This window comes from Geotrypetes seraphini, chromosome 1 (assembly GCF_902459505.1).
Source record: "Geotrypetes seraphini chromosome 1, aGeoSer1.1, whole genome shotgun sequence".
Taxonomy (NCBI): Eukaryota; Metazoa; Chordata; class Amphibia; order Gymnophiona; family Dermophiidae; genus Geotrypetes; species Geotrypetes seraphini.
Genome location: NC_047084.1, coordinates 277,526,658 through 277,544,746, shown reverse-complemented (window position 1 = coordinate 277,544,746; position 18,089 = coordinate 277,526,658). Strand labels below are relative to the sequence as shown.

The 18,089-nt window shown below is 44.3% G+C and overlaps 1 protein-coding gene across 1 annotated transcript in view; it reads right to left on the bottom strand.

Annotated features, from left to right (window-relative positions):
* SUCLG1 (succinate-CoA ligase GDP/ADP-forming subunit alpha) overlaps positions 1 to 8,977 on the bottom strand; it is an 83,722-nt gene extending 74,745 nt beyond the window's left edge. Inside the window, exon 1 of the mRNA XM_033952669.1 lies at positions 8,827 to 8,977. Coding sequence (XP_033808560.1) covers positions 8,827 to 8,866 — 40 coding nt within the window. The 5' untranslated portion in view covers positions 8,867 to 8,977. The remainder of the gene's footprint in view (positions 1 to 8,826) is intronic.
* Positions 8,978 to 18,089: the final 9,112 nt, after the last annotated feature.

The window sequence follows — 18,089 nt, the reverse complement described above, 5'->3', positions numbered from 1 at the left end:
TGAATATACCGCACTCTGTTTAGGAACTGAACTACATGAAGCTGAGAAGTAAGCGAAGAGCAATATACCTAGCCCTTGTAACAAGCCAAGAATGGCACTAGAAGCTGAAGGGAATTGAACGCTAAGCCCTCGGCAATACACTTGTGCCAAAAAGGAACTCTGGAGTGGTTCAAATGTTAAGAAGCACACAAGAAAGGAAAAACCTCCAAAAGGAAGCAGAAGCCACAGGAGAAGACATCTGTAGCACCTTGATAAGAGAAGAAACAACCTGCTTCGCATAACCCTTACACGTCAGCCATGATTTTTCAAAAAACTAGGTCGTAAGACTAAAGTAGTACAAATATCCATGTTGATCGGACCCTAGGCGAGCAAAGCCGGAGATACCAGGAAACTTCTTAGTCCGGCTGTCGAAAGACTCATCAAATCCGCATTGTAAGGATGGCGCCGCCAATCCAAAGATTCTACAAATACTGTGCCCGGAAAGCGAGCTCGAGATGGCAAATCCAAGCCATCATCAGCCAGCAGAAAACACTGAAAAAAGAAGGCAGAGGCGAGAAAGGAGCCACGCAGCTATCCCCTCTAACTCCCACTCCCTGGGCCCGCCGAAGAAGCTAGGAAGCTTAGAATTGAGAGACGAGGCCATGAGGTCTAGGTCAAGAAGATCTCACGTCCATAAAAAGAGCTAGAACGCCTGAGCCACAAATCTCAATATCCAGGATGCAGAAGATTACACTATTACTAACATGCACACTTTCCAGAGCGTACACAGCGCTGTACACTGTAACATACAAGAAATGGGCCATGCTCAGATTCCGCGGAGAGAAAGTCTATCCAAACTCTTATCCTGATCCATAAAAGGATCTGCCAACAGAAGACGAAGATGAGAGTCCACCCATTGAAGCAGAACAACTTCACCTGCCAACTAAGAACAACACCTACTGCCCAAGCTGTAGAGAAATACCCCTATCTTAATACTGACCAAAAGGACCCTCAGCGGCAATCCGGAAGAATGATCTGAAGCTCCAGAAAGGTAGCCTGACCCTGCTCAAGAGTAGAAGAATGAACAAGTACTGAGTCGCCTCTGAAGACCAGACTCCTGGAGCTGAGGATGGAAGCCACCGAGCCCCCCAACCCGACAGCCCGGGATGGTCGGTGGTCATGAGCTAGTCCAGCAAAGACCGAGGCATGCCTTGAAAAGAGAAATCGCACTGAGCCACCAAATCATACAGAGCAATGCAGGAGGAGCATACCAAAAAATTGGAGCCCTGAGATACCGGGAACCACCGGAACAAAAGCGACTGCTGTAGCGTAAGAAGGGAAAAGCAAGCCGAAGTTCCCAGTGGAGTCAGCAATATGGATCCCAGAAACTGTACAGAATCCCTTACTCTTGGTCATGGTAAGCGAAGAAGAATACCAATCTGAGACCTAGACCCCACGCCCAAGTCTCCGGAAAGAAACACATGTCTCTCCTATATGAATAAAAACATCACCCCGAGATACCTATAAATAGTACAGGAGAAAAGAGCGCTGTGCAAATTCGAAGATGCACGTGTAAAGAACTGTGGAAAAGATACCACCCTTTTCGTGTCAGTCATATGGCCCGACTAGAAGTTATCTGAATCAAGCAGGCATTCAAGAAGAAATTAGATGACTCGCCTGGTAGCGCCAAAACGGTACCACCGCCCACATCACCTAAAACGTTCGTGAAGCCTTGGGTAGGCGAAATGGCATGTGCCAAAACAGAAAGCGCTGCTCCAAGAGAGGCAGGCAAACCAAGTGCCGATTCGGAGTCCATAGAGAAAATGTAAATATACTCCCAGGTTGTCTGCAGAAATGTGTAACCCCAAGAAACTAATTCAGCAGAATGGGATCCAGCCTGCCCAATGCCCCCGTCTCGGGCACCATGCAGTAAGTGGAACAACGTCCCTTAGTTCCTGAAGAACTACAAGAACTGTCCTGAGGACCAGTAACACTGAAAAGGGAAACACAAAACATAGAGACTCCAAGAACGAACTGGAAACCTGAGGAGGATGCAAAGATGCAAGCATCCTGAAAAATCTTCACAGCCCCCTGACCTGACATTATAGCGTCTTCTCCCTCATGAGAAAGCCTGAAGAGTCATTGGAAGAAGTCAAGATCACCTCAGAATGAAGTGCAGAAGGTCAGGGAATGGCAGGATGAGACTATAGGATCTGCAAGAAGATTCTCCTAGGAAAAATCAAGTTTCACAATGTAAAGAGGAATATACTGGAACCATGAAAACAGTACTAACCCCATGCAACATGAGCGAAATACGTATGTCCTTAAAAGTGAATACGTACTAGACTCAATCAAGATGCTGCATCTACCGCCCCGTGGAAAACAACAGCATCCTTACAGGTATCAGACAAAGCTCACATCGCTAATGAGAGCTTCAAGGATGAGGCTAACAGCCACATAGCGCGTGATCCTCTGCGGGTTTGATAGAATAGGTAACTGGCTCCTGGTTAAACGGAGCTGTACAGCCCTTCCTGTCTGGTTGGGGAGCCCGTCTAGCATGTGCCATGAGAAAATGGCGACAGGAGAAACCAGCGTGATAAGCATGGAAATCTGAAGTCCAGGCCCCCTCAGAAATAGAGAAAAAGTCCTGGCCGCAGGAAGATGCGCAGTGTCATTATGCCTTAGAGACAGCCCGAACTTGGAAACTGTTTGTACTATCTTTAGGCATATATATCCTGTGCCACTACTAGACACATGCAGCTCAGCAAAGAGGCCCAAATAAGGACAGCTACCAACAGACAAAGGCTCAATCTGCAGGGACCCCAAGAGAGACAATGAGATACCTGTGTGAAGTACAGGGCACTATCTTACTGCTGATCTCACCGTGCCGTGAGTTGCCGTATGTCGCCCCAGTCCGAAGACAAACCGAGACTGGGTGACCTAGCACAGGTCAGAGTCTCTCTGGTAAACCCCTTGAGTGCCCAGAGTCCGATTAAACAAGCAGCTTCCTTCAAGGGAGTACAGCAGGAACACAGACATAGACATATAAATCTGCCCAAGCTTGTCCCAAAGCTGGTGAAACACATACAACTTGTCTGAACTGGAAAGGAGAGAAGCCCCGGCATACCCTGACCAAAGTCAGCTGGAAACAAACTACCGGAATGCTGCAGCTCTCCCGCCATCGCCGGAGACCCAAGCGCACGCCTGATTCTCGCTGACACGTGGCCGCTGCATCAACGCTCCTAGAAACATAGTCGGATTCAAGCCCCGCAAAATTTACCCTGCCGCGGCTTGCATAGAAAGAAAATCAGATTCGGGGAATAACCAGAAGAACGGCCCACAGCGCCGGAAAAAAAAAATATGTCCCATCTCATGCGCGCTGCTATAAACCGGCACCTGCACAATCAGCTGCACATGGCCGTGACAAACACCGATGAAAGAGAGCCTCAGAATAAACAGGACTACTACTGCTACACTGAAACCCAACAATGAGAATAAGTGCGAGCATGAAATCGCACCGCTACTGCCGCGCTGTAACCAACAAGGAAACCAAGCGCGTGCATGCAAAGGGCGGGAAGTCCCGGCTCCCTCCACGGATTTCTAGTCATAGAACTTAGCCTCAATAAAATATCCATTCCTTAAACATACGTTGAGCAAACCCACATTACTAAGACTCCCAAACAGAACCTGAAGTTCAACCGATAGTAAAAAACCAGACATACTCACAAGCTTGTTGTTAGGGCCGGTTGAAGCCAGTTAAAGCTGGTTGATCAGCAGTAACAGCAGAATGCAGCAACTGTGGTCAATTTTTTTTTTTTTTTAACAGAGAAGGGAAAGAAGAAAAAAATTGAGACCCAGTCAGACCCTCTAGCAATGGAGGGAGGGTGAGGCAGGGACCTGGGGGAGCCCAGGTGTAATCCCTAAAGCCGGCACCGTTCAGCCGGACACTCCTGCCTCACTGAAGAGAAAATCTCAACAGGAGAAATAGCATTGCCAGCTCACTGAAGAGAAATCTCAACAGGAGAAACAGAATGGCAGTCTCACTGAAGAGAAACCTCAACAGGAGAAACAGAATGGCAGTCTCACTGAAGAGAAACCTCAACAGGAGAAAATAAAGTTCCAGTCACAGCCAGAATTCAGGAGCTAGTTGAATAGCGACCTTTTCCTGCTGGGAGATAGAGAATACTAGATAAACAGAAGGAGTGCCAGCCAATAGGACCACCTGTTAATCGGTTTCTCTATCTCCGCCTGCTGGTAGATGTGGGCTATCCCATTGGTCTCTGGATTCATCTGCTGCTGTTGCTAGGGAAATAGTGTTTACTATCAAAGAAGGGAAGAAGTGTCTTCAGCAGCAGACTGGCTCCTCTACTGAAGAGGGTTTTAAACTTACTGTATATACTCGAATATAGGATGAGATTTTGGGGCTCCAAAAAAATGGACCAAAAATGGGGGGTCTCATCCTATATTCGGGTCATCCCCCAGTCACCATCCAAAATCCTCCTGAACTTCCTGCAGGCCTGCCTTAGGCCAGGACAGATCTCTCCCGTCTACTGCCCCAGCCGATACTAATAATTACCACCTTCCCTCTCTCACGTACCTGTTCCCTGGTGGTCCAGCGGTGTATCCCTCCTGCCGATTGCGAAACTAAGCAGTAAGCAGCTAATAGCCAGCGGCGCACCCGGGCTGGCACGCAGGAGTAAGCTTTTCGTGCTCCCGGCCGGTCCTGCACCACTCCTTGATAGGCTGCCTGCAAGAACCACGAATCCCGTGAGAACTGGCAGCAGCCTATCGAGGAGCAAGGCAGGGCCGGCCGGGAGCATGAAAAGCACGGGTGCCCCACTGGCTATTAGCTTCGCAATCGGCAGTTTAAATAATGAAATTGAAAATTATAAAGTAAATGATATATACTAATGAAATATATTTTTTAATATCGAGTTAGAGATACACATCAAGAATTAAAAATAATAAAAAAATAATAAAAGATAATATTTTTAAGTCTTAAGGGAAGGGATAGAGGTAATGGTAGATGATTACTCATTCTGGACAGAATGTAGACTTGGGATAACATATAATCTGGTAACCCTGTTAGCTTGAATATATTTATTTGTTGGGTTGGAATTTTGTTATAAAAGATCCGCTCTCTCTATGGTTCAATATTAAGGCAGGTATTGGGAGGTTTCATTCAAAAGTGAAAAAAATCTACCAATACTTCAAAGTGTTGTAAACTGGATGGAAACATAAGGAACAAGCAGAAAAGCAGTGGGCAAAACTGAAAGGAGCTAGTGTAAGGACAATAAACCTTTCTGTAAAGAACGTAAATAAAAGTAAGAGAAAAAGAAGGCCACTTTGGTTCTCAAAAGTACTAGCTGAAAAGATAAGGAAAATGAGGTTAGCCTTCACAAACTACAAGAGATCACAAAAAGAGGAAGATAGGAATAATATCTGGAAAAGCTTAGAGAAGCAGGTAAAGTGGTCAGAAAAGATGCCAATAAAACAAAATAGCCAATATGGGAAAATGGGGGAGGACAAAGATAGCTTTTAGATATGTTAGCGATAGGAGGAAGTGCAATAACTGAATTGTTAAGATGGGAAAAGTGGAAGATCCTGAATGGTCCGATAGAACTGAAGTTCATACTATGGTAATCCCAGTTAAGAAAAAGATTAAAATTTGGGGTGGACTCTACTTTGTTAATGAGGGAACAGGTGTTGGCTACTGTTAAATCCTATTTTTTTTCAAAATAAGTCTTTTAAGTAGACTAAAACCAATGTTATCTGGGTATGAATTTAGAATTGTGGTGCAAACTATGGTGTTGCAGAGATCAGACTACTGTAATGCTTTGCATCTAGGGATGATAATTCTCTGGATATAATGCACTGCAGGTGGTACAAAAAACTGCAGCGCAGTTAATTTGTGGTAGTGCTAAATTTGAGCAGATTTCCCACCTTTTGAAGCAACTGTATTGGCTGCCTGTTAAAAGTATAATTGTATTTAAAGTGTTAGTGTTGACATATCAAGTGGTCCATCATGGTATTTGTCTCAAGTTTTGACATGGTATCATCCACAAAGCTCATTGAGATCCGAGGTGGTGATGCATTTATCAAATTAGTTAGATTAAACCAGATTAAATATGCAGATAACAGAACTAGGGCTACTTATATTGGAGTAAAACTGTGGAACAATTTAGCTGAACAATCAAGGATGGTGAATAATATGCAGCAATTAAAAACATTTTTAAAGACTGCTTTATTTGTAGAAACTTTTTTTTTAATTCATGAGGACACAGTATTTATAAATGCAGGAAATTGAATACAGAATGTGTGATTTTGTTTTATTGTTTAGTAAAATAAGTTATGTTTTATGTTGATTTTAGGATTAATGTATGTATATTTGGAACCCGCTTAGGTTTTAAGTGGGCAGGTCCACAGTTATGGAATGCTCTGAATTGTACATTAAGGTTGCGTCAAAACCTGGAGTCTTAAAAAATCTTTGAAAACTCATCCGTTTGTTAGAGCATTCTTATAAATTTGGCAGATGTTTCAATTTTTCTAGTAACTTATGATCGCATAATTGTAAAGAATTGTATGTTTGTGATGTAATGATGTTGTGATACTTGGAATTATGTATGCAAATGCTGTAATCCGCTTAGGTTATAAGTGGAATACAAATTTAATAAATAAATAAATAAGTCCTTTAAATATCTTTTAAGTCGCTTTGTGAGACTGAAGGGTGAAGGGGGAATATGCGGAAGCAGGTAATAAGCAAAACTGCTCAACATTTCTGTGTTCAGAGTAGGACTGCAGAAGACAAATAGAAGTGAAAGTGTGATAGATTCTAAATGATTTTCAGAGACTATATTCACGAGGAGCTAGCTAAAGGTGGACAAAGTGATGGGGCTGGATGGCATACATCTAAGGATACCGAAAGAACTCAGGACAGTTCTAGTGGTTCCACTGTCTATCTTTCAATGCTTCTCTAAAGTCAGGAGTGGTTATGGAGGACTAGAGAAGGACGGATATAGTCCCTCTCCAAAAAACCAGAAGAGTTTAATGGGTCAGAGTCAGCATGGGTTCAGTCAAGGGAAATCTTGCCTTCATTACAGACGCCCGACTTAAGTGCGACTCATGCTTTAGAATGCTGTCATGGCTTCATTTGATTTCACTGAACAGTATTTCCAATGGAGCATAGATAACGTGACCATTTATTTTTTTCCTCAAAACGGGACATCTACTAATTTTCAGTCACGCCCCAATCCCTTCCATTCATTTTTCATGTATACACAATATCTTATTAATTCATAATGGTAACCATAAAAAAAACTCCACAAAGCACACTGTATGCAGAGAAAATGTTAATTATCATTTATATTCAGGGGGTTTTCAAAGAGGTCAAGGCAAATGACTTTAAAATATACAATGTCACCTCAGTAACAACTATAGAAAAATAGTCATTCTCTAGCCTGTTGTATATTGTTTCCAGAAAGATTTCTCTCTCTCCCAGCCCCCCCCCCCAAGCTGCCACCACATTCCCCCTACTTTTTCTTTCTTTCTCTCTGCCTCCCCCCATGCCTCCAATGGCGATTTCTTCCTGTTTCCCCACTGCCGACACAGTAACAGGGCCAGGCAAGTGCAGCGACTGCACAACGGCCGGCGCAGAAGCCTTCTCCCGACGTCAATTCTGATGCCAAAGAGGAAGTTCCGGCCGGCCAATCGCTGCCTGGCTGGCCCAGAACTTCCTCTCCGACATCAGAACTGACATCAGGGAGAAGGCTTGTGGGCCGGCAGGGCCATGTTGCTGCATCAGCGGCGGGGAAGTAGGGAGAGAGCCCAGGCACAATTGACTCGCAACTTCAGCACAGCAGCTTCGGGACGCTTTCTGAAAACAGGACATTTCGGTGTCCCGAAGCTGTGCGTGGGGACAATGGGACAGGGGATCTAAAAACGGAACGTATGGGCACATTATGCATAGACTCCTACACTTCTGTAGCAGATTCAGGAATGTTGTATGGTCACATTAAGAACAGTGTGTGGTTGTGCATGCTGTACCTTAGAGGGAACACTGGCGGAGACAGTTGGCCTTTTTGTCAGCTGGGAGCAGAAGTAAGCAGCAAGAATCTTAAAATTTGCAAGTTCTGAGTTACATACAAATCTGATTAAAGAACAGCTTTTAAAACGTAACTCGTTCTTAATCCAGGGACTGCCTGTATACACTATCCCACCTCTAAATCATTGAAAAGGTTAACCTATGATACCCTCAGTTTATGAAAAGATGGGAAGGGACAAAAATGCAGCAAAGTTTAAAATACCATCCTACATTTATTCATCATAATTTAAACATATTTATTAAAAACAATGATGAGATTAATTGCTTGTAGATATTATATATCTTATCTTCGCCCACCTCCTTCACTGACTTTATCTTTGTACAGTATGTGAAGGCAGAGGAAAGGTGAGGAAGTTGTAGCGGGCTGACAAAGTATCTCAAGGCCCCTTCTACTTAAGCCTCACGGATGTGAAGTTCCTAAACTCCACATCAGTTGAGGTCAGATCTTCCCTCCCAGGCCAAGCGACGGTTCTGACCCCTTTAATGCAGGCACCGCGCACCCCCGAAATACAACAGGACGGCGAGGTAAATGCAGGTCGCAGCTAACCAAAGGTCGCTTCCGCGATTGCATTCCCAACAGTCCGCCCAGGGCCCAGTCCGGGTTGGGGCATCAGGCCCCGAGGTCTGAGCCTGCAGTCCGAGGCGGCTGCAAAAAGAATGGGCCCAGGAGAAGCCGAATAGTGGCGGGCGGAGGCGCGCGCAGCGAGCATCTACGGTAAGAGCTGGGGGAGATACGAGATACTTACGGAGTAAACGCACGAGCTGCCTGCCGCCACTTTGTAGCATGTTTTCCCCCCACCCCCTTCCACGCAGGTCACTTGCCCAATGACAGCCGCCAGTGCTCAGGAGCTGCGTGCGCAGCGGCTAGACGTAGACGTTGCGTAAAGCCGCCGCCGCCGCCTGCATACATGTTGGTGAGAAACAAAACTATAATTCTATTTGTATAATAAGTTGATAATTTAAATGAAATGCAACTGGAAATAAAGCCTCTTTAAAAAATAAACACCTTCAACCTTTGCATGCATAGAAAGTCTAACTAAGCTTGGAATTATGGGAAATGGAGTTTTCTAATCGCTTTGCTCTTTCAACTCACGGTCAACTGAGGGACAGAAAAGGGCGGGACATGGGAGGGATGTCTTTAGAAAGCTGGATATGTTTGATGAGAAGATGATGAACTTGCAGCATACTTTTATTTGGTGTTTGTTCTATCCTCAAAGTGAGGAAAAATCAGAACTAACAGCAAAAAATAATCAAAATAGGGACTCATTAAAATGAAGCAACTTTTTTGTAGTTACTGGCAGTGGTGTAGTAAGGGAGGTGTGTGTGTGGGGGGGGAGGGGGGCAGTCCACCCCGGGCGCCGTCTTGATAGGGGTGCGGCACCCATCCTCATTTCTGCCCCCGCCTCCCCCCCGCTCCTTCCCTGCCTCTCCCCACTGCCACGCATGTGCGCCACTTCTATTGCTAAACTAAACTAAACCTTAGGTTTATATACCGCACCATCTCCGTAGACACAGAGCTTGGCACGGTTTACAGGATTTAGGATGAGAAAGGAACTCCAGTAGAGGGTTTAAGGATTAGGTTTAAGAGGGTGAGGATGGTTGGGAGAGGCCAAAGAGGGGGAAGTGTTACAGTTTTGAGAATAGCCAGGTTTTTAGGTGTTTGCGGATGAGTTGGAGGGAGCTTGAGGTTCCGAGCGGGGAGGAAAGGTTATTCCAGAGCTCAGTGATTCTAAAGGGGAGGGATGACCCTAGTTTGCCTGCATGCGAAATACCTTTTGTGGAAGGGAAAGATAGTTTAAGAGTTTGGGAGGATCTGGAGGAGGTAGGAGTTGCGGAGTTCCAGGATAGAGGAATAACGGCAGGAAGGATGCCATGTAGGATCTTGAAAGCTAGGCATGCACATTTGAAGTGGATCCTAGGGATTATTGGGAGCCAATAGAGCTTAGACAGGAGTGGCGAGACGTGATCAAATTTGCTCTTTGCGAAAATGAACTTAGCCGCGGCGTTCTGAATCCGCTGAAGTCTATGGAGGCTTTTCTTGGTTAGGCTGAAGTAGACAGAATTGCAATAGTCCAATCTGGAAAGGATGATGGATTGTACTAGGACGGCAAAGTGTTTTTGATGAAAGTAGGGTCTGACTTTCCTTAGCATATGAAGGCTGAAGAAGCATTTTTTTGCCAAGGAGTGGAGATGGTCGTTGAAGGATAGAGAAGAGTCCAAGGTGACACCCAGAACTTTGCTTGAGAACTCTAGCTGTAGTGAGGAGCCGGATGATAATGGGATAGAGGAGGGTAAAAGGTCTAATTTTGGGCTGAGCCAAAGGAACTTCGTTTTGGACTCGTTCAATTTCATTTGTACTGTGAGTGCCCAGGATTGGAGGTTCGTAATGCATGAGGATATGTTCATAGAGAGGTTAGTGAGCTTTGAGTCAGTCTCAAGGAGGACGAGGATGTCATCAGCGTAAGTGTAAAGTGTTTCAAGGGGGGATAGTTGGAGGAGTTTCAGAGAGGATATGTAAATGTTAAAAAGGATTGGAGAGAGGGGTGAGCCCTGCGGGACACCACAAGTCGGGATCCAGGGGGAGGATGAGGTACCACTCATGTTAACCGTGTAAGAACGGGAACGTAAGAATTTGGAGAACCAGTCTAGAACTGTGGAGCTAATGCCTATCTCGGAAAGTTGGAAAATTAGAATATCGTGGTGGACAACATCAAAAGCTGCAGAGAGGTCGAATTGAAGAAGAACAGCGAACTTGTTACGAGAATGCAGTTGCTGTACCTTAGAGATTAGTGAGGTCAATAGGGATTCGGTGCAGAAGTTGGGTCTGAAGCCATATTGGCAAGGTAGGAGAATGGAGAATCTTTCTAGATAGGAAGAGAACTGGGTAGATATGATAGACTCAAGCAACTTGGTTAGGAGAGGGATGTTTGCTATTGGACGATAGTTGGATGGTAAGGAGGGGTCTAGGTCTGCTTTTATCAGTAGAGGGGTCAGAATGATGTGTCCCATTTCAGTAGAGAATAGGCCGGATAGTAGGGCAGAGTTTATGAGTTTGGTGAGAGATGCGGTGGCCTGTGTGGGAATTTTCTCAAATAGGTAGGAGGGGAATGGGTCCAAGGTGCAGTTGCAAGATTTTAATTTGAAGCAGAGTTTAAGGATCTGAGAATCAGAAACGAGCTTGAAGGCGGTCCAGGATCTGTTGGCAGGGATGGGGTTGGAGGCAGCTAGGGCAGGGTTGGGGGCGGAGGGCACCAGAGAGTTGTAGGAGACTGCGGCAGGAAGGAGCATCTTAAGGTAGTGACCTTATCATTGAAGAATTTTGCTAGAACCTCGGCTGAAGGAGATGAGGGGAGCAGGGTGGAGTCGTTTTTAGTGGTTAAGGAGCGCCAAATATTGAACAGTGTGCTATTCTGGTTGTTGGATCTGGAGATCTTGTCACCGTAGAAGTTCTTCCTTGCTTTTTTTAATATTGAGTTGTAGAGCTTGATATTGACTCTCCAGGCCTGTCTGTCAGAAGGGGATTTGGATTTTTTCCATTTGCGCTCTATTAATTATTTCTATAGCGCTACCAAAAGCCAGCAGTATGAAGAAATTTCTTATATATTACAGTAACATGGACCCGACACAGTACTGTGTTTCCTCAAACATAAAACGCCTGCATCAGGGGTCACTGAGCCAACAAATCACAGTACTGTTCGCCGAAACACAGTACTGTGTCGAGTCCCAGATTGAAAGAAATTTCTTCATATTGCTGGCTTTTGTGGAGTGCTCATTGTATGTTACTACTGTCTTCTTTGCTGTTTGGTACCTGTGGGTTTTCGTCCTGTTGGACTTTAGATTGCTTTTTAGAAAAATAAAATCACCAGATAACAAAGGTAGGAAAAGTGATTTTTTTTTTTGTAAAAATTTTACTATTTTATAAACTACAACAGTGTAGTACATTTGTTGAATACTAAAAAATATTACAGAGATTACACCATTTTATACAATTAGGGGCTCATAATCAAAAGAAAAAACGTCTAAAAAGTGGCCTAGAGCATCATGTTGGAATAATCCTGGGGAGTGGCTTAAGGAAGATGGCCGCAGGTAGCTGGAGTTAGACGCCACGGATGTTCCCGGGCTGCTCTTACCTTTGAAATGGTGAAAAGAAAATCTAAACTTCGGGTTTTTCCCTATGAATCTTTGCCAGCAGCTTCGGGCCCGATGGACGCTTTTCTTCAGCGAGGGACGCTAACATAGCCGGAGGATTTCTCGGCTGGGAGAGACACGCTGGCTGAAGCGTTACAGCTCTCCCTCGAGGCAACATCACTAACCCCGGAAGAGCGGAGTCCTCCGAGTCGCCCGGGGGCGTTTGATCAGTCGATGGAAGAGCAAAGTCCTCCGAGTTGTTCGGGGGCGTTTGACCAGTCGACAGTGGAGGAAATGTCCCGGGGTGTTCACTCTCCAGACCTGCTGAGATCGGGAGTCGGCCCAGCAGGAGGAGTGGTGAAGCCAAATCAACTATCAGAACATTCGGAGGAGTTGGAACAGAAATTGCCTCAGGATTTCCTGACACTGACTTCATCACCTGCTGAAGTTCCAGGTACTTTTTCATCAGAGAATCTGGGTGTTGAACTGATACCAATGCAGAGACCCAAGGTTTTCAACATGGAGACAATTTGGGAAGCAATATCTAGTTTGCAAATCTCTTTGGGAACCCAAATGCAGCAGCTTACCACACGCTATACCTCTGTTGTGTCTGAAAATTTGGAAATGAAAAATAGGATATCCAGCGTTGAAAATAAAGTGGATGGACATGAAACTAGAATAAAAACAGTGGAGTCCCAGGCTTTGGTCTGGGTAAGAGATAGTGGAAACCTTAATTTTAAGGTGGAAATGTTGGAAAATATGACTAGAAGAAGTAATCTTCGGATTATTAACTTTCCAAAATTATCACTTATCTCAGCGCAGGATATATTTAAAAAGTATTTGAAATAAGTTTTGAAAGTTCCCGAAACCTCCTATCCGCCTCTCACTAAAATATATTATTTACCTACCAGAGTATCTGTTCAAAAACCAAACCAGCAGAATTTAGATGCTGATAGTTTGGATTTGACAAATTTTCTTAAGAGGTCAGGTGAAGAGATACCGGCAACTGCTACGCTACTTGTACAATTTGCTATTGATGCTGACAGAGAATGGATGCTTAAAATGTTTTTTAAGTTTAAAGATGTACCATTCATGACTAAAATACTAAGAATGTATCCAGACGTGTCACGAATGACCCAAAAGAAAAGAAAACAATTTCTCATTTTGAGACCAAGGGTTCTGCATTTAGGTGCGACGTTTGTACTCAGATTCCCCTGTAAATGTGTAATGACCTATCAAGGGAATAGATTTATTTTCTTTGAACCTCAGCAGCTGACAAAATTTATTTCTGCTAAAGAGCAAATTTAAATTCTTGAGAGAATTTCAGTCTCAACCTAGCTCAACCTAGCTCAAGTATAAAGTTTTTGTTCTTTATCGCTACCATCTTTTATTTTCTTTGTATTATTTGATAAAGATTTCAGCCATTGTAAAGCTTACTCCCCTCTTGATTGAGGTCTAATGATACAAACCAGTAAAATTTATATTTGGGTCTAATGTTTTTGATGTATGAGAAGGAAATTTTTGCTTTGTTTTTGTATTTCTAATGTATATTTTCTTTACTGATTATGGTCTCATTTTAAAGTTTGAACTGGAGTTGTATTACTTTCTTTGTTTTGACTAATATTATGTCAATACTATAAAATGAAAATAAAGAATTATAAAAAATAAAAAGTGGCCTAAATGGCTACTTGGATGATCAAAAAGCCTGATCGTCCAAATACCCATAATCAAAGCTGGTTTTAGACGTATCTAAAACCAGCTTAGGCCTTTCCCTTGCCTCTAAACGCACAGAGAGAAAAGAGGCGTTTTTAGAGGAGGGGAAAGTGTGGGCGGTGGGCGGGAGGTGGGCCAACCTAGACCTAGGCGTGCGGCAGGTATAACCAAAACTTTAGGCAGGTTGCCTAGTCGGCACTTATACATTTTGACTTAGATTAAGTCAAAATAGGTATAAGTGCCGAAAAGGGGCCGCTGAGCTGATCATGACTGGCGCGAACAGTTCAGCGGCCCGGCAACCTACCCCCCCCCACCACAACCATCGTAGCAGGAGAGATGCCTCATCTCCCATACCGCGATGCGTTCACCCCTCTATCCGAACTGCCACGACCCGTGGCAGGAGAGATGCCCAATCTCTCCTGCCGTAAGTTGTGGCTGTTCGGGTAGAGGAGTGATCGCATCGCGGCAGGGGAGATGGCCAATCTCTCCTGCCGCGATACATCACCTCCACACACACACACTATCGGGGCAGGAGGGAGCCCAAGCCCTCCTGCCCCGCAGCCCCCTCGATTATGTTCTGGGCAGGAGGGAGCCCATGTGCCTAAGGCCCTGCCCACAGGAGGAGCCTAAGGCTCCCGGGCCTATTCTGGTTGGCCCAGGCGCCTCAGGCCCCACCTGTGGGCGGGGTTTAAGCCGCCTGGGCCAATCCGGCCCCATTCCGGAGCCGACTGGCCTGCCGGACGGGTGGGCTTGGCACCCATCCGGCCGGCCAATGTTGACAAGATATGGAGGGTGGGTTAGGGAATAGGGGGGTTGTGGGGTCGGCGGGGGGGGGGGCGATCGGGGATTCGGAGGGGGTGCAGTCATGGGGGGCGATTCGAGGGCAGGAGGGCCTGGGATCCCTCCTGCCCGTATTTTAGTGGGGGTGGGGGGTAGAGGGTCCACCTGGCCAGAAGGGGTTGGGCTCCCTCCTGCCCGATCTTGTAGGGGGTGGGGAGCGAGAGACCAGGAGGGCTTGGGCTCCCTCCTGGCCCCATCAAACTCGGGGGGAGGATTTGAGATCGCGGGGCAGGAGGGCTTGGGCTCCCTCCTGCCCCGAATGTAATCGGGGGTTCTGGAGGGGGGCCACGGGGCAAGAGGGCTTGAGCTCCCTCCTTCCCCGAATGTAATCAGAGGTTCGGGAGGGGGCCGAGGGGCAGGAGGGCTTGGGCTCCCTCCTGACCCCATCGGACTCAGCGGGAGGGGGGGGGGACTTGGGGATCACAGGGCAAGAGGGCTTGGGCTTGGGCTCCCTCTTGCCCCGATCTTCATTGAGGATTCTCGGGTGCCACGGGGCAAGAGGGCTTGGACTCCCTCTTGCCCCGATGTCGTCGGGGAGGTCGGGGGTGCCGCGGGGCAAGAGGGCTTGGACTCCCTCTTGCCCCGATGTCAGGGGGTGGTGGATTCTGTAACCGGTGTTGTTTTTGACAGAATCCAGCTTTTAGGTGAAGGACTTCGCCTAAAAGCTCTTGTTTTGGACGTTTGGGGCTTAGGCTTTTTTTTGGTTGATTATAGGGTATAAGTTTAGACATAGTGGTGGTCTGGGCGTTTAAACAGCTGAATGTAGAGGCAGGCCATTATCAAACAAAACTCCATTTGGACACTTTTTTTGATTATGGACATTTTCCCTGCTTCTACTTTCAACGTTTAAGGCCTTAGGTCAAAAGGTGACTTAGACGTTTTTTTTTATTATGCCCCTCTTAGTATATAGAACCATAACTTTACCCACCCACCCTTCTATCAGTTATTAATAATACACGACAACTTTATTTATTATATTGATACGAAGAATTAATATCAATTTCTCAATTACCTCTCCATCCCCCCCTCACCTTGGATGTGTAATGAAAAACTTAGAGAAAAATACATAAACCATTAATGTGAAACAGCAAATAAAGCCAATGGTTCCATACTTTGTTAAATGAAACACCGGACCCCAAACATTCTGCATTCATTCTCTCATATTTGTACGTATTACATACATTTGTCCACCAAAATGTGTAGTTTAATCTATCATGGCTTTTTCAATTTTTTATGATCAATTGAACAGTTATTCCAGTCAAAACAAGGAAAAGACGACTTTTATATTTATCAAGGGGAGGTTTAATGTGTAACATAGTACCTCAAATTATGGCTTCATATGTTACGGGAATATCCGATTCTAAAACAATATTTATTTGCCCCCAGATTGACTTCCAGAAACTAAATATCAGTGGACAAAAAATAACAGATGATCTAAAGTTCCTATATCAGTATGACAGTGCCAGCATCTATTAGATTTGGAACTATCTAATTTTTGCAAACGATCTGGGGTCCAAAAAATCCTATGTAATAAAAATAACCATGTTTGCCTCATAGATGCTGATGCTGTACATTTCAACCTCCAAGTCCAAATTCATGGCCAACGAGATACAGAAATATACTATTTAATCTCAATGCTCCAAATATCTCTGAGACTATTTTTAGGTTTTTTATTCAAAAATTTAGAAATTAATTTATACTACTGGGCAGCCTGCTGTCCTACTAAATCTGTCTGGTAGCAAAGGATCTGCAGGCTATAATAATTTTTTTAATTTTTCCATTGAGGGAACCCACTCCGAATGGCCTGTTTCAACTACAACCACCTATACTGTTGAGATTTTAAAATGCCAAATGATTGTTGCAGCTGTGAAAATTCTAGCAGATTCTCATTGGATATAACATCAACCAATGTCCGAATACCTGCCTGCATCCAATTTTTCCAGGCGATCCCAGCACTGCCCACTTGAATCTTGGACTGTAACCATAAGGACTGTAAAGTAGATTTCAATATAGGAACATCTGTTAGTTTATCAATAAATGTAATTGTTTTCCATGTATCCAATAAAATTATGTTGTCACTAGCATAACTAGGTAATCTGATAGTTAATACATGAGAAAGTCGCATTGGGGACATAATTTTCCATTCCAGGTGTAGCTAAGTCTAGCAGATGCTCCATGAGCTCAGGGAGTTATCCAATACATTCCCTGGTGCATAATATAGGCCTGATGGTACCTATAAAAATTGGGAAAATTTACCCCACCCTCCGCAATCGGCTTTTGTGAAGTTACCATAGCAATTCTAGCATTTTTACCCAGCCAAATAAATTTAGTAAGAATACTATTCAATTTTTTTAATAAAAAAAGACCCCTGAAAGTAAACCGGTATCATACCCATTTGGTAACAAACTACAGGCAGAATCATCATTTTTACAGTTTGAGCTCTCTCCCACCAAGACAAATGCAGTGGGTTCCAATGTTCACACATCTTTGAGACCTTTAGCAATATGGATTTTTCATTTACCTGCATCGTTTTCTGTTCCAAATACCTAAGTTTTCTGGATCCAAATACCTAAATATTTAATACCTCCTTCCTTCCACAAGAAAGAGAATTTATCAAATAATCCCTTGGAACAGTGAACGTTTAAAGGAAGGACATATGATTTACTCCAATTAATCTTATATCCTGAAAATTTCCCAAATCTTTCAATCAGCTCAAGTAAATGTGGAATGATTGTTTCCGGATTCCTCAAATGAAGCAAAATATCATCTGCATAAGCAGAGACTTTATATTCCCGACCTGCATAAGGAATACCCTGAATCTCCTCTGCCTGTTGAATAGCCAAAAACAAGGGTTCCAAAACAATATCAAACAGCAGAGGAGATAACGAACATCCTTGCCTAACTCCCCTCCCCAAACAAAAACACTCTGAAAAAGTATTATTAATATACAATCTGACAGAGGGGGAGCTATACAATCATTTGAATAAATCCAGAGCCAATACCAAACCAATCCATCGCTTGATACATGAAGGTCCATTCTACACGATCAAAGGCCTTCTCTGCATCCAAAGATACAGAGAAGACCAGATCATCCATAACTTTTAATAGATTTAACATATGTAACGCCAATCTAGTGTTATTAGAAGAATGTCTTTGAGCAACGAACCCCGTTAGATGCATTCCGATGATATAAGGTAGAGCCTTAGCTAAACGTAAAGCCAATAACTTAGCCAAAAGTTTACCATCTACATTAATCTAAGAAATAGGCCTGTAATTTGAAACCAACATAGGATCTTTATTTGGCTTCGGCAAAACAATAGTTAAGGAT